Below are 20,099 nucleotides of genomic sequence, written 5' to 3' on the forward strand. Positions count from 1 at the left end.
TTAGTGTTTTTAAAATAACTTTCAACTCAAAGTATAACTGAAGTGTGTATCAATGTGATGCTGAAACATCCAGAAAGCACAAAAATGTAAAAAACCTTTTATTTTCATGTCACAGCAAACCATGCTGACATAAGCTCACATCAACATAAACAGCATTGTGGACACACAAACCTCAGAGTTTGCATTGAATGTTGCCGAACTATTGCACATTTCTGTTTTGGAAAGCAAATACGGTGTTCAAGCTCATTTTGACTCGTCAGCCCAAAACTTCAGTTCAATCCACGGCATCATTGGTGTTATTGAATATCAAAAACCACCAATCAGAAAAAACTCAACTAAATCATTTGTCAAATGATTTTCTAAATGTTGTATCTCTCAAAAAGCCCCTATGAGTAGAAGTTGAATGTGATTGTACTCGTTTGCGTTTGTCGTGTGTTTCTGTTTGTAGAAAAGTGAGGCAACCCAGGTGATGTTCGGAACGGTAAACAACAAATCCTACACATAGGAGCTTTACACATGACAAAGAACTTTTTTAAGAAATACTGAAAATTAAATAACATTTTCTAAATTTAAAAGTCTTTTAACAAAAATGTACAATTGAAAACCTGTGATGAAAATGTTAGAAAATGATTGGTTTATTTAAAGGCGCAGGAGGTGAATTAGCTTTGAAACTGTAATTCAGAGTGTCGCCTGAGCATGTGCCTGTCAGAAATGATGGCGTCCAAGTGTTTCCAAGAGCGGGTGCAGAGAGCTGAGTTAAAAGTTCTTTCGTGTATTCCTTGCTATTGTTTAATGATATCATCATGAATGTGCCCCCCTGTCGTCACTTTCGGTTTGTGGAGTCAGCTGCTGCAGGAGCTCGATGTAGAGCGAGACATGACTCAGGAGAGGGGCAGTTTTCTCAGCTCGCAGCAGCTTGGAGTACACATTCTTAAAGGTCTTCAACAGCTCCTCGTCCTTATTGCTGTAATAATACAAATAAGTTGATCAGGAGAGAGAATTATTATAGTTATGGACACAGAGGGCCAGATTTACTAAGCTCCCAATTAAAGAGTACTAAATTGCGTGTTCACTCCAAAAGTTTGCACATTTGGTTGGTGGGCGTTTTGTGGGTGATCTGCTAAGAAAATTTGCGTGAATGACACCAGGTGCAAACCTTGTGGAGGCGGTACTATTTAAGTTAGGCTTTCGCGTGTTCTACTGGTTTACATCACGGAGAGTTTGGACAGAAAGCAGGATGACTGCAAGCGCAAAATAGGTATCAGTGAGAGAGGCAAATAAACGCACAATACTTTCGAGTTATAGGAGATAAATCTTAATATTACAAAGAAAATTTTGGTTATAAGAAAACATCGGCATTAAACAGGGCCTCTCTTTTCTTCCCTTAATCTTAAGAATGAAGTGTCATACATTGCGCAATACACTCGCCGTTGTTGCGCACCAGACAGCTGGCCAGCGCTGTGTCTGATCGGACGTAAATGCCCTGGAAAAAGGTATCGAAGACGGGGGTACAAACAGTGGTGAGGTCCCCCAATCCAAGCGTCCTACAGAGTAGCAGCAGCGGGCTTTAGAGGGAGGTGACGCGCGCATTATGGAGAGGAGCGCACCGGAGTGGGCGAGCTGGGGGAGAGACGCGCAACCCGAGAAAAAGGAAATCCATGTTTAAAATATAATGTTGGCGAAAAGAGGGAAATAGGAAGAAATAAGAAGAAGAAGAATTTATACTTTATTGATCCCGCGAGGGGAAATTCGTTTTTACACTCTGTCTAGTAAACATGCTACACAAACATGAACTGAAATACACACACATGCACAAACAGGATCCTGTGGACATGCACTAATGGAGAGGTCTCAGAGTGAGGGGGCTGCCCTACGGCGGGCGCTCCTGAGCTTGTGGGGGGGGGGGGTTAGGTGCCTTGCTCAAGGGCACCTCGGCAGTGCTCAGGAAGTGGCCTGGCACCTCTCCAGCTACCAGACCAATTTCCGGACTTGGTCCGTGCCGGGACTTGAACCGGCGACCTTCCGATTCCCAACCCAAGTCCCTACAGACTGAGCTACTGCCGCCCACCATCTATAAATGTCAATGTTGAAATTCTATAGAATGCAGAGGCTTTGGATGTTCAGTTTTCTTTGGCTGTAGGCTTTGGCAACAATAGCCTGTAGTTTAATCATGGTGTTCCTCTTCCTCAACGATTAGAATATTGAATCAAATTAAAAAATAAATGCATGCCATTTATTTTTCTGTCATTTGAAACATGTAAACACATGTGGGGAAAAACGCGACCTTTATGCCTTCTTTTGTTGTGCCTATGTCTCCTCCTAAATACAATAACAGCAGGCTGTTGTGCGTAACGCTGGTCTCCTGGGTTAGCACGTTCCTTTCAAAGGTGTTAAATTCAGACACCGTCACAATCACTGCAATTTTTGCCAGGTTTGATAAATCGCAATGCGTGTACTAATTTAACTTGTTTGCATTTTCTCCTCCCAGTGTTTTGCACGTTAGGGCAGAAACGCCCCATAGAGCATATTCATTAAGTCAAACGTACTAAATGGTCAATGCGTGTTGTTTTGCTCATATGAAAGACGCAATCCTCACTGCGCGCTGTTAGTAGATCAGATAGCACTTTTTTTTGCTGGTGGTATCAAGTTTGCACACGTTTTAAGACACGCAAACCTTTAGTAAATCTGGCCCATACTGTTTCATTGGATTTGACCATAAAGCAGGCCAATTGAATCACTATTTTAGAAGGGTCAGAGTTGACAAAGGTGAAGTGCCAAAGGGGCAAACATCTTACATGTAGACAAAAGTGCCAGATTGAGGTCACTAAAAAGGCCACACTCCAGCCACCAGTTAGAAAAGTCTGCAATAAAGGTTGAAGATTCTTGCTCACCTTGGTTTCCGTTTCATTGTTGTCATCAGTTTGATCAGCTGCAGCAGCAGGAAGGAGAAACTCGGCTCAAACACGCCTATCAACTTCATCACTTCCTGGAGGTTCAGTCCAGAGGACGGGCCGCTGGTCACATCGATAGAGTCTGCTGATTCAGCAGGTTGTGGTTCACTCAACTGCAGGACAACAAGTAAAAGTTGTTCAAGTGTAAAAGGAGATGGAGAAAATCTGAAGAGGCATAGAGATTGTTGCCTTGTGCTCTTCTAAAGCTCACCTCTATCTGTTCCTCCAGCAGCTCTTTATGAATCATCTGGAAGGCAAAGCGAGTTTCTGTCATGATCTCCATCGCTCCGGTAAGGCTCTTCAGCTTTGCTGTGCTGCTGCTCTGACCTGTGGAGAGACAACATGAATCATTGCATGTCTTTCACTAAAGACAACACCATCACATTATTCACCCTGACAAACTGTTTCTCACCTGCCATGGTAAACTCAGCAAAAGCCACCCGCTCCAGCAGCGTGCGGAGCAGCTCACAGGGAGCGTCTTTAAGGCTGAGGAACAGACAGACGGCCTTACTGTAGTGAAGCTCTGCCTGACTGCGATGCTGCTTCCTCAAGTGTTCATCCCCCACCTGTCACACAATCAGAGCCACAGACACACACACATAATGCTGTAAGTATGAAATGCAGACACCCTTCTCACAGCAAATAAAACCAAAGGAATGTTTTTGTCAAAAGTTTGAGCTAAGAAATACGTTTTTCATGTAACATATAAACATTTTTCTATTATTATTATTATTATAATTATTATAATATACTTGGACATAGTTTAGTACCTGGTTGCGGAAGCAGCTGTGATACATGGAGGCCAGGCGGTGGTGGATGGTGGCAGCTCTGTACTGGTAGAGTGGCTGACGAGCTGACTCAGTCTGCAGGTCACAGTATCTCAGGGACTTCATCATCGCCTCGGTAACCTCACGCTCAATCTGGGGAAAACAGACACAGGGATGGTTTAAAAGATGGATGACATTTTTAAGAGTTACAAGCGGTTATTAGATATGCACTCCTGAAAACTTCCAGAAAATCTCTGGCAGGCTGCACCTTAAGAGACTAGAGAACAGAGAGACTAATGCACGCTTTTATTACTAGCAGGCTGGACTATTGTAACGCTCTCCTTTCCGGTCTTCCTAAAAACACAACAAATCGGCTACAGCTACTTCAAAACCCTGCCGCACGAGTACTGACAAAGACCAGAAGGAGAGCACACATCACACCTGTTTTAAAATCTTTACACTTGCTGCCTGTTAGTTTTCGCGTTGATTTTAAAATTATTTTATTAGTTTATAAAGCATTACATGGCCTTGCACCAGACTACCTATCAGATATGATTTTAGTTTATGAACCAGTACGGCCCCTCAGATCCTCCAGTTCCTCTCTCTTAGTTGTTCCACAGAGCAGGACAAAAACCTTTGGCGATGCTGCTTTCAGCTGTTACGCTCCGAGACTGTGGAACAACCTTCCTGAGGGTCTGAGAGGAGCCCAGAATATCGAGATTTTTAAACGCAGTCTTAAAACTCATTTATTCAGTCTGGCTTATATATAGTGTTTTATATCAATTCAAATCTTAACATTACTGTATTGTCGTTTTTATCCTACTACAATTTTAAATATTTTCCTCTTATGTATTTATTTTAATATCTTGTTGCTTTTATGTGTCGTATTTTATTGTATTTTATTTGTATACATATTTTTTTAATTCTTATTGGTGTGCATTAGTCTCTCAATGATTTTATCAATGATTTTATAAACTACTTTTTGTCAATAACTTTTCTGCACTCTTGTTAAGCACTTTGAACTGCAATTTAATTTGTCTGAAAGGTGCTATATAAATAAAGTTTGATTGATTGATTGATTGATTAATGGGGGGGGGTTGCAGGAATGGTGGATACAGATTCTGATGCTATGATGAAGTTTTTTTATAGGTTTATTTTAAAGGCTTAATTGCATTACTTTGAGACAGGAAATTGGATAGAGTCAGAAATCAGGATGAGAGACTGTGGAATGACATGTGGGGAGGAGCCAGAGGTTGGATTCGAACCCGGGCTGCTCGCTTAGCAGACAGAAAATATAGAGGCATACAATATTTTTCTTCCAGGTAAACGTGAAGTGAAAAGTCTGTCCGTTTGCAAGTTTTGAGCAGTTTTGAGCTTATCTGACACAAAAAAACTGATAATGTGTCCATGTACAGACAACATGTTTATCTTTTGGCTGAAATGTTCAAAACGTCAATGGTATTGTTAGTATCAAATAAATTAAGGTCGCTTTTAAACTAAAAATATGCCAACCAGTGGAGACAGAAATATAGCAAACATGCTAATAAGTTAATTATTTGGTGAAACTCACCTGCTCCTGGGCCTTCCTGGACAGCGGGGCGTAGTCCTGCAGGAGAGTCGCCAGGGTGAAGTAAGTGGTAGAGAGTTCCCAGTTCACGCTGTCCCACACCGCTGGGTGGCTCTCTCGGCTTGCCAGGGCCTTTATGGCTCTCAAATAGTAGTCTATGGCCTGGGGGCAAAAGTGGATGACAGGGTGTTTTAATTTTTATGGAAATGTTGTCATTTTCCCTCAAAGACTATAGAGACTGAGTATTCAAGATTTAGATTAAGTATAATACACACAATAAATACACACATACATAAATAAATACATGAAACCTATAATGGGGATTTTAGTAAGAGTGCAATGTAACTCAAAATCAATTTTTTTATGAAACTACTATTCATATAAAAATGTTCTTACTTTCTTCCCCCTCAACTTATATGCCATCTAAGGTAACTGCATACATTGTTTATTTGTAAAAAAATATTCATGCTCATGTAATGAGATGAACATTTAGGGAATGATCGAACTTCTTTGTGCACTTTAGTGTATTTCTGAAAAGGCCTACAGAGTTTGACATGTCACCTTGTTGTAGTAGAGCGCCTCCTCTGGTGAGAACTCTCCTCTGCTCTGGTCGGCAGAGACAGCACAGTGGGCCTGAGCACAGATTCTCATCAGCCTGCCGGTGTTACACAGCAACAAGGCCGTGTTGGTTCTGTCCCTAATGGCTTCAAAGTCCTTCATGCCTTTCTCAAAGAAAGCAAAACTCTTTTTCCACATCTCCTGCTCCACTACTGACACAGACTTTTTCACTAGAAGGAAAGAAGAGAGTGGGAATTTAAATTAAATAAAATGCAGTGTTTTTCACTTTATATTTGCAAAGAGACAGTTATATTGTTCTGACTATTTCACTGTAAAACATCAAGATTTCATGTCTTACATGTCTTTGAACACATAAATAAATACGCACATCAGGCTGTATCTCTTCATTAAAAAGATGGTGTTCAAAAGAAGGCTGGCTATCTGTTTAATATTTGAGCATACCTTCTTTCTCAGTCTGCATGGCTGCAGCCTGGTTCATGTAGAAGACTCCCATCTCATTGCGGATGTTTCCCAGCCTTTTGAGCACCGGAGCAAGCTGATCAGAGTCGTGATCTGTCAAAGCCTCAGAGACGAGCAGTTCATACGCCGCCTCATAGCATTTACTGCTAACAAACAGCTGGTACTCCGGGTCCATGGCCAGGTCTGTCGCCATGTTGAAGGCTAGTGGGTGGAGAGGTAAAGCAGAACACCTTTTAGTTTCTTTACCAGCCTTTCAAGGGGTGACATTAAAAGCCACCTTTATGGATTAGTTGTAACACCCTTAATTTCTGTATATCAGACAAGAAAGCATCATTGTGTGTTTGAGATTTGGATGATTGTTTTTCTTTACTGACTGACCCTGGCAGCTGCTCTCTCTGTGCAGGCTGTGCAGGATCTCCTGGTCCTCTTTGGTCTGGTAGCTGTACTCCTCCTGGTAGGCAGCTCTGTTGTTAGCATTCTGGGCCAACATCAGCTGGATGTCCCCACACAGAGACAGGCACTGGCTGTGAAACTGTAGCACCTGTGGGTGCAGCGTTCCGCTCACTGAACAATAGGCATCTGGCAGAGACAATTGAAGGTGGGAGGGGGGGTAAAGAAAGGTGAAGAAAAATAAGAGTTGAGTTATTGTGTTGCTTTATACACTTGTAATTTGTATCAACGTAAACTGTTATTATTACATAAAGTGATGTAATTGTAATAATTCCAAATATTATAATTGTTAGTTCTAATTATATTAAGTATAAAATAAAGTTTCAAGTTTAATAGGATATAGATTAATTTAAAAAAAAACAGTACTTTATGGCATAAAAACAATTTCAAAAAAAAAATTGACACTAGCTCTATATTCCTGGTGTATAACAGGGTTGAAAAAACTTACCATAACTTTGCAGAGATAACTTGATGTAGCGCAGGGCCCGCCCGTACTTGAGCAGGTTAGTGGCTGCATCAGACAGGACATAGTAGGCCTTGGAGGCTTTGAGGAAGAGCTGGAGCTTCATACGGTGCTGCCACGAGCCGGGGATCATCCCTGAGCGTGTCGGGTGCTTCTGGTCCGCCTGCAACGGCCCGGCTGGTGACAGACATGCACGACCACCAAAGAGAGACACGGGCAGAGTTAACAGACGGCGAATGTTTGTTGGTGGAAGTACACTTAATATGTGCTATTATATAGTCCATCCTTCATATTAAGGACTGCAGACTGACCTCTTTCAAGAAGCAGGGAGATGCCTGTTTCGGCAGCGCAGGCTCCGGCTGCACTTCTGTCCTCATATTTAAGTGGAATGGGTGTGTTTGGGTCTGCAGCTGGGAGATCACTCTCCTTCTTAATGCTGCCATCTACTGCTTTGATCCCCTGTGTAGTGTATTACAGCTATTGTTAATACCGTAGATGACAATGAATAAAATGCATTCTTTTTGCTCTTAAAAAAACATTCCGCATGGACTCACCTTAAGTACGTAGCTCAAGACGTGTCTGCATCTCTCCTCCTTGTTTTGAGAAACAGGGAAAGGGCCACTTGGCTGCAGGGACACAGAAAATAAAAAAAAGATTATTTCATGATCACGTACCACATTTGTGTCTTTATTTTCCACATTTTGCCTTGAAGTCTGTGTAAAGGAGGAGCATTTCTAGCAAGGCACTCACTCTGATCTGGTGAGTAGATTTATATTTCTCTGGGACCGACAGCTCCCCGACAGAGCGAATCACTGCCACAGCTTTACTGTCATCCTGTGATCTGGAGCAAGAGCTGTAGGAGCTGTTCTCGTCGCTGTCCTCCGTCAGCTCCGCCTCCCCCTCCTCCTCCCCGTCTTCATCACTGTAGCTGTCCTCGGAGCCCCCGGCCCGAAGTGACTCCCCTCCGTCCTCTTCAGGAGGCTCATCAAGCTGGAACAGCTCTGAGAGCATGTAGTGGGCCGAGGCGATGATCTGAACAGAGGGGAGAATGACGGGAGTCAGGGTGGATTCAATCTGTTCGTCAGTCTTCATCTCCTTTCTTTAAAGTCCCCCCTTACTCTATGATGTAACTGTAAGTTGGACCTACCTGGGGATGCCTCTCTTGGTCCAGAAGTTTGACACAGTTTAAAAGCAGAGTTCTGATTGTGCCGTAGTGCTTTTGGTTCTGTCTCGCTTTCAGCATCAAGTTGCTGGCAACTCTGCACCATAAGACAAAAAGGAGACAAAAAGATGTTACAAGTTGCTCTTCTTTTGTCATAATGTCTGAAGTAAGCAACAATACTCAGAGAAGAAAAGGATAACGCCAAGTTGAACATGGCTGACCATAAAAAATAAATGTCATTATGGAACATTTGAAAACATAGTACATTTTAAAGAACTACTTGGATTTACTTTGATACGTTTTTTTTTACATTTTAAAGGGATCTTACTAAATCTAAATGTAGCCCTGGCACTTAAATCCTTAAATGTAGCACATTGGCATCCTTACATCGGTCACATCATTGTTAAAGCTCAAACAGGCCGCTCTCATGAATATTTCCCAGATACTCACTTGTACAGTAACACAGCCACAGGAAGAGTAAAGGGATTCTGGCATTTCTCTTCTTCAGCCTCTTCACACAGAGTAGTAAGATCATAAAGCTTCACAATGTCACTCCCACTAGCTGTGGGGGGGAAAAAAACACCATTATAAATGTAGACAAGCTCATAGTTCACAGAACAGGTATCAACGGACATAATAAAAAGAATACTTAACACCTGTTGACTCATCTCCCACCTTTGAACAGCCAGTAGGTGTGACCCTCTTTGGTGCAGTTTGACTTTAGGAAGGAGAGGATATTTTGAGCGATGTCTTTCACCACCCTCGTTGAGAACGTGGAGTTCTCTAGATGAGGGATGTCCTCCGTTTTTATCATCTCATATTTCTGCAAAGAAGCAAAACATGCATCAACTGAAAAACAGAATCAAATACGTCGTCTATGTAAAGTAATCATGGAATATGGAAACCTGTTAAGATGATTGTTAACAGATTATAATAATTATTATAATAAAGTACAAAGGTGATTTACTTTACCTGGACTATACCATTGACGTGAAAGCACATGACGAGCTCTGGGACGTTGCACATGAGATTGTCGAGCCAGTAATCGATACCCGTCAGAATGTTGATTGGTTTGTTGTTGTCCCTGAAAATGTACAGAACAGAAAAAAAAGTTAGGCGTTCGAGGAAACAGAAGAATGGAGCTGAAACAGCGTCTGACTGATGAGGTTGCAGCAGCGAAAGTCAGACCTGAGGTTCACATTCTGAGGTCTTAAACTTCACTTAGAGCTGAGCTGCAGAGGGTGTTTTTAAAACAACCGGTTATAACTTTGAGTAGTCCAAGCACACAGTCTATGTCACTACACGTGTCATTACATTACATAGATGAAGTAGAATTATCTGTCAGACATATATGAATATGAGAAGAAGACAAAGAAGGCAACTATAATTAAATCACAGGTTTACAGTACAGTTTTCTCTCCAAGCAACTGTTCTCTTCACATGTACCGGATAGGACCAAATGGTTTAAAATTCCAACCTGAGTCTCAGACTGACGGCAGGATAGCGACCTCCTCCAAAGATAGGCATGTTGGACCCAACCAACATGTGGATATCCTCGAATGTCCACATGATGTTTCGCACAAAGTCGTTCCTTAAACCCTGTCAGATACATGATATCTTGTAAAAATGTGCATCCAAGTCAACATCTCACCTTTTAGGAAGTGTTGTCTTACCTGACTATTCTCCCCTTCATTGAAGAGCATAGGCAGGTTTTGCTCTTTGGGCACAGATGTCACCTGGCCAAGAGCGAACTTGCTTTCCATGGGAACACTTTCCTGCGGGGGGGGGGTAACGGAAGCAGTCAGTGCATGCAGTGCAAACCAACATCCTCCTACATTTCAGATAAGAAGCAACTCTCAACCTGTCTTTTTATTCTATTACACCAAACTGTGTGATTGTCTCAGGAAATGCTGCACCTGTTTCGGAGCGTCCGATTCTTCGGTATCAGACGATGTACTGGTGAAGGCAGTCGGCCATGAAGAACTGAACTCCGCTGCCCTGTTCTCCTCCTCCCCTTCATTCAGGTTGTCTGATACAGGCTCCGCAGCTCCGTCACCATTAATACTGGAAACGACACAGAAGATGTTAAGTGAGAAAAGACGCATCTTAACTCCCATGAAGGGTCCACACTAAGCACTCACCTGTAGTAGAGAAATTTCGACAAGATTGCTTTCTGATACCAGTGCTCTTTACTCTTCTTTTTCCTCTGCCACTTCTGATCGATTAGCCGCTGGTAAAACTCTTTTAGCCAAGTCCAATCTCCTGTCTAGAATGCACAAAAACAGCACAGAGAATGTAACACTTATAATGCATGAAAGTTACTGTAATGATTAAAGTCTGGGTAAAAGTCCTCCTGTACCTGAGAGGATCTCATGAAGAGCTCTTGAATGTCCAGCTCATCCAAAAGCAGAGTCCTCCCCACACGGTGAACAGCCATACTGACGTGTGACTTGCTGTAGGGTATTTTCAGAAGCTTCTTGATGTTCTGAATGTGACAAAAAAAGATGTTTATGTCAGTTTTGTAGTGCACATAATATCAGAGATAAAGAAAAAAACAAGTTTTGAAGCTTTAGAAGAGCTCAACAAACCTCTGAGTCTGACACCACGTCAACATCATCCCCGATGCAGTCGATGAAGTCATACGCCATCCCAAAACTGCAGAAAAAGGTAAAGGAACTCCATCAAGACACCTACATTGTCTCTTGATCTCAGAGTTCACAGTCTCTCTCTCTCTCTCTCAGAGTAACCAGTAGTGAAATATTACCAGTGGTCAGAAAAAATATTGAATTGTTTTCCCTTCCAATCAAAAATCAACAGAACAAACGTAAGCAGTGTCCAATTACTGAAGAAGTGTTTTTAATATCTCAGGCTATTTCCCTGCTTGAGAAGTTCAAGAGCAGGAGCCTTTTGCTAGCATGAAGGAATTAGAACAATGTGGAAGTGTAGGAAAAAGCTTGATGGCTTGGTGATTGTAATATTAAAGAGTAACTAAATGGTTCATATTAAAACTCTGATTAGAGAGCAATTCTTTTCGGTTGTTGTACCCATTAAGCTCCTTTAAATCAAGGCACTTTAAGGAGTTGTGCAAATTAACAAAATCTGAAGACAGTTTGTCTTTTTATATTCTACCAAACCCTGAGTGTGCACATTACCATTTACAACGCAATACGGTTGACAACATTTTGCCAATTATATTTGGTAACAGATTGCACAAGGTGTCATCAAACTCACAAAATACGGTGATCTGTAGTTTTATAGTTCATGATTTTTTCCCACCACTATGAGCCGGGAAATGAATGAATTTATACTTTATTGATCCCGCGAGGGGAAATTCGTTTTTTACACTCTGTCTAGTAAACATGCTACACAAACATGAACTGAAATACACACACATGCACAAACAGGATCCTGTGGACATGCACTAATGGAGAGGTCTCAGAGTGAGGGGGCTGCCCTACGGCGGGCGCTCCTGAGCTTGTGGGTGCCTTGCTCAAGGGCACCTCGGCAGTGCTCAGGAAGTGGCCTGGCACCTCTCCAGCTACCAGACCAATTTCCGGACTTGGTCCGTGCCGGGACTTGAACCGGCGACCTTCCGATTCCCAACCCAAGTCCCTACAGACTGAGCTACTGCCGCCCACACAGACTGAGCTACTGCCGCCCACAAGATGGGAAAGATGGGAATAATTATAGTTCTCATAATGTTATACCTGGAAAAAGGTTTGCTCTTGCTGCTGGACCCTAACACGGTGGTTCCAGCGCTGCCCAGCTGGGGGTTTTCTCTCAGCCAGTTTGCAGGCGGCAGCTTCAGGTCTGTCTTCTCCTGCAGCAGGGCATAGCTGGTAGGTGGTGGAGCGGCTGAGTACTTGACTACAGCACGACTCTTTATCTCAGTGTTTCCCGAGCAGACTGCAGAGTCCTGCAAGAATATACCAATTTAAAGCAACATATTTTTAAGTCATCGTGACAAGGAACCAGTGGCTTGGTTTGGAGTTGTTTTATGGACTGTTACTTCTAGAGAAGTTAAGTCAGCAGCTGTCATGTTAAGTTTTTATCTACAACTAAGAAACTAACAACAAATATTGTAAATAACAATGCATGCAGGTGTAATAGTTACTCTGTTGTTTCTGAACAGTCTAATTACTTACATGTTTGCTGTTCTCTCCTGTGCAGGTAGGGCCAATGGTATCCTCCACTGCATTATCCAAGAGGGTCCCAGACTCTCTGTCCCCAGCTGATGCGCTCATACTGGACACAAGACCCTTCAACCCACTAGAACTGACAATTTCCTGACAACCAGACTACCAATCCATGACCCACAACTCATTGGATCAGTCTATATATCTGCTAGGCAAGTCGTTTACATCAATAAAGTTAGAGATATATTTAGTTTGCTAGCTTGACTGGCTAACACTTCAGGAATTCAGCGCTTATTCGTAGAGTTAAAAAAAATAATATATAACAGGAAGACGTTTTTTAATTAAATCTAAAACTCACTTTAAGGGTCATGCCTTTTATATAAGTATAAAATAATGTCAAGTCAATACTTAGGTAGTAAAATAGCATGCACCTTCGTCTCTTCACATCAGCAGAAAGCCTGTATGTTGTTGTCAGAGCACACGTTAGTCCGTGCAGTAAACGTACAACAACTTCCGGGTTCACGGTAAAACCAGTTCCAAAACTGGTCTTATTTTTTTTTTTTTTCGTCCTTCAGAATTACTACAAATTGCGGAGCATTAATATTTTTCTTACACAAATATAAACTAATTTAAAAACACAAAAGATTTCAGATAAACCTACTTTTAGGAAATTTTCTTTAAACCGGAAGTACTTTCAGAGGAACGCAGATAAACTTTCTAGAAACATTTGGTAGGTTCTCTAAGGTTCTGTTCTGTTCCAGGGTATTTTATTCTGAAATTTAGCAACTTATCATAGTATTTTTGAAAATTATAAAGATACTGACTATTTATGGTAAAAACTGGTCGGTTATTACAGTTTATATTTACAGTCTATGGTTATTATCTAAAGGCCTGCAAATATTTAAAAGATAAAGATAAACTTTATTGATCTCCCATGGGGGAAATTTTTGTATTACAGCAGCTCAAGAAAACAGGAAAAAGGGATACAATTATTAAAAATAAAAATAAAAATAAAACATATGTACATCAGTAAAACAACGGCAGAGAAAAAATACAATAATAGAATAATACCATAAATTAAATAAATCATAAATTATTTCAAAATACCATTATTAAATTAACATTAAACGGAAATATCATATTATAATATAATATTATATTGACTAATATTATGTTAGGCCTATATTATATCATGTTATATTGTATTGTATTGTATTGTATTGTATTGTATTGTATTGTATTGTTTTGTATTGTATTGTATTATGTTGGGCGCTGGCACTATGCGGGGGATCGGATCACTCTTTGAGGTATTATTGTTCAGCTGTGAGACTGCAGCAGCTGACTGAACAGGGAGGAGCTGTGAAACTTTCTAACAGGCTGGTTCTTTTGCTCATGTTAACATTCTCACTGTTTCGTCTTCGACCACGCGTAAACAAACAAGTGCGAGCAGAAAAGCTTCTACGCGTTGACTTGGGGACATTTTGGAAACCATTAACGCGAGACGAGTCAGTGTTTACTACAATGTCAAGCTGGAGGAATCACGTGTGCACAAGCCTGCAACAGAGAGACAGAAAAGAGAAAATCCCATACGCCGGCGTTTTCACGTGCTGTAAGATAAATGCTTTTTTTTCTTCTATGTATTAACAATTTGCAGTGGTGAAGTTTGAATGCACCAGGTAAAAGGTCTTGTCTGCTTGCTTTCAGTGTCTCAGCTGGAGGAGCGTTATGAAATTCGCACGCACATTTTGGACGATGTTCTGTGTAAGAGGTCAGACATGCTGAAATTCACTAAACGTGCACACTAGACATTGTTTTTCTAAAAAAAAAAAACTTTACACTGGTTTTTAATTAATAGTTTAGGGCGAGGTGATGTTGACGTGGGAAAAGACTCAAGACTCCTTCAACTCCAACTGAGAGAGAGTGAACACGTGCAAGAAAAGGTGGGTTAATAGGCTACAGGACAAATCCCTTGATAAACATTACAGTATCAAGCTCCGACTTTTTGGAAGACAAAGGCTGTCATTGAATTAGAAGTAGCAGCATTTGCACAAACAACCTGATAATAAGTACATTTGTTGATACAGGGGTTTTCAAAGGTCGAGACTATTGGCTTTTCCTCTGACAGTTCTTGGACTTAGATGCCTCAAAGTTCACTTGATTGGTTTATATCCAGTTCTTGCATGCTCAAAGGATTATGATTATGTTATCTGAGGCTCTTAATTCTCAAAAAATTGAACCAAAAAAGGCCTACACTGTAATTTTTCCAGAACTTCAGTCTGTACAAAACACCCAGAAAATAAACGGTTTGTAGGCATTGGGAAGTTATCAACTCTGGAAAAGTGGGAGAAACTGTAAAATTACCCCCAATCTGCCTCATTTTCACAACAAAAACCTCAAACTTAAACAATATTTTTCTCACATCCATTCTTTGAGCCTCCCCTGATGTTTTTTTTGGAGCTTATAATGAACACTTCTGTATTATTATGAAGCTTTGGGTCTCTGTTACCCTCTTAAGATATCAAAACTATTTGGCAGCATCTTGTGAGCTCCTCCCACTGTCCTCTATATCAAACACTTATCTTGTGTTTTCTTTTCTCCCCAGCTCTCTCAGACTGTCTCTGACCTGACCACCGTCCTGTATCTGAAAGAAGCTGAACTGCAGTACAGGCAGGCACGGTAAATTAAGTTCAAATATAGCCCTCTGAGTAATACTCTCTGCTTCATCCTACAAAGCTGGATATGAGCCTGAGGACGGAATCAACAATGTGTGAAAGACCTATTTATGAAAATAATCAGGGCTTTATTTATTTATTTAAAAAATCTGAGTTGGCTGTATTTAAATGAAAACATATTTTATCGGATACCATTGTTTTATTTTGCCACAAATATTATGTATAAGATTCTGCCTCTGTTGCCAATCCACCAATTGTCTTACAATTAATCACATAAACCCAATTCTGAGACATTTATGTTAGCCTGTATTTTTCATTATTTACCTGAAAAGCCATCACACAATATCCATGTATGTTATAAATTGGCTCAAATTTTAGTATCATAATGTTGCAGCTCTGGGCTTATAAGAAACAAAATGACTCTGTATAGTGTGACGCAGTAGTTCTACCTTCTCAGATAATAAACAGAACATGAGTAGCTTGACACAGTCCAACATCTAACAGTAACATGTACTATCAACACGCTTTTACACTTGACTTTTTTCAGCGTGTCCCTCTTCCGCCAAGAGGCTCTTTCTCTGGCTAGAAGAAGCAACACCCAAAGGGCGTCCCTTTCAGATTTAGAGCACACCCTGGAGTGCCAATCCAAAGAGTTGGCAGATCTGCATGAAGAGGTGAGAGGACTTAAAAAAGCGCTGGCACAGGCGCGGCAAGAGAATGAAGAACTCTTACAACGTTGGATGGAGGAGAAGAGGGTGGAGGCAGACCGACTGAATAAGTACAACGACACGCAGGAGAGGTGAGAGAAGTGAAAGTGTGACTTACAAAAGCTAAGACACAACGATGTCCTCATAATTAAAGTTTCTGGTGATTAATGTGATTCACCAGGTGGCAGCGTTTGGCGAAACAGCTGAAGAAGCAACTCCGCATCGAAATTGGAAAGGAGTATGCTCCCATAGTGACGAACTCTTGGAACGGTCAGTCCGAAATGCTTCCTACGGCCATTCACTGTAAGCATCTCTTCAAAATATGAATCCAGAATGGCTGCTTCTTCATTTAACATTATTACTTCCCTTTGATGCTGCACCCACTGACCCTTGTGGGCATCAGTAGCCTTCAACAACACCATCCTTAATCCAAAAAGAGTTGTGTTTATGAGACAAAAGGTCTTCTGAATTGTTATTATAATCAGCCAGGCACTGATTGCACTGATCATGGCCAATTTAGCCTTCATACCAAAGAATTACCACGAGGCAGTTTATGCCCCCGACAATCAGTGAAGTTACAATTTCCATTCATCAGTGCAATTGTGAACAAATAAAAAGAAGCCTTTCCAGGCGTTGCTGATGGATTGTGTTCACAACATCCTTGACTTTTGACCCAGTGGTAACCTCCAGGCCTGAGAAATTAAGCTAAAGAAGAAGTTTTAAAATGTGCAGCTACTCAAATATTTACTTGAGGAGTTTTTTGGTCTCTGAAGCCAATTTATCTTTACACTATGAATTTAATCAAACATACCCCTCTAATTCATATGAAAGCTAAAAGTAATGCAGTAGAGGCTGCTTGAGCATCAGCTTGGATGTGTAAGCTGCTCAGACATCACCTCAGCTTATTCAGTCACTGAACTCAACCTCTCGGCCTGTTTGTGTTGTTGGTTTCTTTAGGAGATTTTTCATACATCAGAACATTCTGACAGGCGGATCAAAAACTCTGTGCTCCATTTTTTTCCACTAGTGAAATGATACGTTAGCAGTAATAAGCAGGGTGACACGGTGTTTGTCTTAAAGTTGTTGTCGGATTTCCCAAACAGAGAAGTAGATCATAGTAATGAGTGGACCAGTTGCTTATGTTAATGTGTTTGTCCACTTGATGCTCACTCTCACTAAGGAGATGTGGGGAAAGAAATAGGCTAGTTAGCTACGTTTGTCACACACTCTACTCCAAAAAAGTAGATAAAGTAGCTCATTCACAAGCTAATGGGCCTTTAAACTTTAAAGCTCTGATTACTTGGTGTTTGCCTCTTGTCAAGTTATGGTCAGGTCTGGCTCGAAAATAAACAAACACGACAAACTCCTGAGAAAAGGCATCTAATACTCCAGTGGTTAATCCTACGTCCAGTTTTATGCAGTGTGTGAGTTTGACCTTTGAACAAATAAATATTGGTAATTCATCCTGAAGTTCAAGATGATTTTGTGCCAAATATTTGAGACTTGTTGCTACTGTATGCTACTATGTTTTTACTGATTCATTTACCTCACCTTACCTCACCTTACCTTGCCTTACCTTAACTTACCTTACCTATGGATCCATTTCAGTAGTTCACTTCTCAGTTTGTGTAAGGTTTTAACCTCACTATTTCTTAGATCTTGACTAGTTCCTCTGTCAAAAACAAATGGAGATGCTCAAACTAGTATTTTTTTTTTATAGAAGGAATAAGATGTAACCCTTCAGCTGTGTGTACAATGAAACTTAAAACATGTTGTTCACCCTTTTTGCATGATCGTCTTGTCCTCCAGGGATCAACAATACATCAGAGATCCGGCTGACACATTCAGACCGTGAGCGCGTCTCAACTGTAACACAAGTCTGATACTCTCATGGGATTCTGGAAACGTCAGCGTTTAGCACAAGGATTACCTCTCTAACCGTTTCCCTGGTACTTGTAGGTAGAAGAACAACAAATTGCTCGATGGGATGACAGAATGATGACCAATATAGCAAACCTGTTAACTTGAAGTGTTGTAACAAATGTTTTTTTTATTATCTTAACCTGATTTTTTTTATGGATCTACCACTATATACTGTCTATGTATTGTTTACTTTACATGCCTAATTTTACACTTGCTTGAGCTTGAACTGAATTTGAGCCTCCTTTGTCCCATGTACGGTCAATTACACTCCATCTTACTTACTCACTGGACTTTGCCCTGATTGACAAAAAGCAAAATATATTTTTTTAATAATCCTTCCAAATGTTTTTTCTTTCCCGCTTATCACTTACATTTGATAAGTTGGTGTTTTTTTTTAACTTTAATTGTTGTTTTGTGGAGAAACTGAATAATGAATAATCAGAATTTATGTTAAAATTATTGTAAAACACATTTTAAATAATCTTTGATAATTAACATGTCTTTTGAAAATGGAAAAAGCTATATGTCAGATGGATATATATGTTATTGTATAGTATAGTATTGATGTTTTTCTGTATTGCCCTGAAAAATAAAGTCCCTCATAAGCTAATTTTGTTTGAAAACACATTTCCTCGTGGTCTTCTGCATTTAAGAATACAATACTAGAAACAAAATGTGCATTTTTTGATTGACTTTGCTTTTGTTTGATTAGTGTTTGTAACTAAAAATATATTTTTCTTTAACTTTAAGAATTCCAGTTCCTCACCTCCTAACCACATTGAGGTCACACTTCAAGTTGTTTTGTTTGTTGCACAGTTTCCATAGTGACCCTTGTTTCAGTTGTTAGGTTTTGACAGTGTGTGTTGTGTACTTGTGAAACAACTCGGTGAACTTCCCAAAGGTGTATCATTATGGTTAAAGGTGGAAAGCGATATTCTTCAATGAGCAATGATGGCAAATGGGTAAGTCATACATTTTTCATAATCTCAGATTTTAAATATCACAGCATTCAAATCTTGCAGAGTCGTCAGCTTTTTTTGGTTTTCATTTTCTTCTTAGTTTGCTCATCCAGCTCTACCAGAAAGTGGGCCAGGGAATCGTGAGACTTGCACAAGTACGGGGATCATGCTGAGTCAGGTCAAATCAGCTTTACCTCAGGCTTTGAACTTGGAGCGCTTTCCTAAATGGAAAACTCGGCAGGTGAGTATGCACAGTAGATAATCCAGTGTTTGGAATTACCTTTATTTCACTGTGTAGTCATGATCCAGGGCTGTGATATCGAATTTAACTTCTAATCAAAGCACGACTTGTAAGTGCATTGTCTCTCACACCACTGTCTTTAGCAGTTTCAGACTGTACTGTCCCACAATATGAGTTTCTTTACAGGATTTAAGAGAGTTTCCGCACTCAGACCATGACAACAAGCATGCGTTAAAAGACGACATCTCTGTTTTCAATCAAGTGAGAATGTAAACATATTCAGTGCTTTATTAAATCAGATCAATCACCACATCTTGAACAAAATCATTACTTGTCCATGTTGTCTTGGTATATTCCAGGGTGTGGGACGCAGGAAGTGTCCTGACAATGAAAGACAGTACAACTCCAACTTCTGCCTGTGCCATGATGGAGGTGACCGCAGCACTGAAGAGACTTGGAGGAACACCAATACTGTCTACAAGACTGACTTTTTGTTGAAGCAGGCGGCTAATGGTCCAACGACCAACAGAAGGTTCCCAAGAAACCACAAGCAGAAGTCTTTGGCACAGGCAGGGGAACATTACATGTGGTTCGGGAGGCATGACTGTAGTCCCCCCGAGACCCCTTGAGTGCTGGGAGAGGCCACCTGCGGAGCACCTTTGAAGCTTTAAGATACTCCTTCATTCACAACCTTTTAGATGGATTTGTTAGGACGGCTAACCACATGGTTCAGGAGAACCTTCTTTAGGGAAATAAAAAACTGAATTGGAAACATCAGTTAGAATTTTGTCTAGTTTTGAGAGGAGTATCCAGACAGGAATAATAGACTCAATAGACTGTGAATTGTACTATTTACAATTCTTTTAATTCATCCATATTAAATTAGAAAATCTTATTTTATCAGGTTATTATGATTTGTTATTTTACCACAGAAAAGAACACTATAGGATGCAATTTTGACACTTGGGTAAGCAGTATAAGGCTACAATATGCCTTTAAATGCTCTATTATTCAAACTTCAGAATCCCCCCCCTTAGAGCCTTATAACTTACAATGTGTACAA

The 20,099-nt window shown here is 40.6% G+C and overlaps 3 protein-coding genes across 4 annotated transcripts; 2 read left to right on the top strand and 1 right to left on the bottom strand.

Annotated features, from left to right (window-relative positions):
• Nucleotides 1-88: 88 nt before the first annotated feature.
• On the bottom strand, nt 89-13,023 carry edrf1 (erythroid differentiation regulatory factor 1). Its single transcript, XM_061039957.1, has 25 exons — nt 12,544-13,023; nt 12,106-12,314; nt 10,987-11,053; nt 10,758-10,883; nt 10,540-10,664; nt 10,315-10,462; nt 10,072-10,173; nt 9,876-9,997; nt 9,371-9,482; nt 9,074-9,221; nt 8,849-8,960; nt 8,384-8,495; nt 7,987-8,268; nt 7,791-7,862; nt 7,548-7,695; nt 7,222-7,413; nt 6,702-6,902; nt 6,306-6,524; nt 5,847-6,073; nt 5,289-5,447; nt 3,722-3,871; nt 3,364-3,517; nt 3,163-3,278; nt 2,892-3,064; nt 89-964 (listed from the first exon to the last, which is right to left on the bottom strand). Exons 1-25 carry the CDS (start codon nt 12,640-12,642, stop codon nt 802-804), a joined length of 3,738 nt encoding a protein of 1,245 aa, XP_060895940.1. The 5' UTR covers nt 12,643-13,023; the 3' UTR covers nt 89-801.
• Nucleotides 13,024-13,842: 819 nt separating this feature from the next.
• si:ch1073-143l10.2 (uncharacterized protein LOC565165 homolog) lies at nt 13,843-18,459 on the top strand. 2 transcript variants are annotated; one of them, XM_061039958.1, is made up of 7 exons: nt 13,843-14,143; nt 14,239-14,302; nt 14,390-14,474; nt 15,137-15,210; nt 15,754-16,005; nt 16,095-16,216; nt 17,723-18,459. In XM_061039958.1, exons 1-7 carry the CDS (start codon nt 13,927-13,929, stop codon nt 17,794-17,796), a joined length of 888 nt encoding a protein of 295 aa, XP_060895941.1. In that variant the 5' UTR covers nt 13,843-13,926; the 3' UTR covers nt 17,797-18,459. The 2 variants fall into 2 exon arrangements, with proteins under 2 accessions (XP_060895941.1, XP_060895943.1); XM_061039960.1 differs by having other exon boundaries at nt 13,844-14,143; nt 16,095-16,183.
• A 76-nt stretch (nt 18,460-18,535) lies between these two features.
• Nucleotides 18,536-19,818, top strand: tex36 (testis expressed 36). The gene is made up of 4 exons (XM_061039961.1): nt 18,536-18,798; nt 18,896-19,036; nt 19,223-19,297; nt 19,396-19,818. The coding sequence occupies exons 1-4, from the start codon at nt 18,748-18,750 to the stop codon at nt 19,663-19,665; spliced, it is 537 nt and encodes a 178-aa protein (XP_060895944.1). The 5' UTR covers nt 18,536-18,747; the 3' UTR covers nt 19,666-19,818.
• Nucleotides 19,819-20,099: the final 281 nt, after the last annotated feature.

The sequence above is a fragment of the Labrus mixtus genome, chromosome 6 (assembly GCF_963584025.1).
Source record: "Labrus mixtus chromosome 6, fLabMix1.1, whole genome shotgun sequence".
Classification (NCBI taxonomy): Eukaryota; Metazoa; Chordata; class Actinopteri; order Labriformes; family Labridae; genus Labrus; species Labrus mixtus.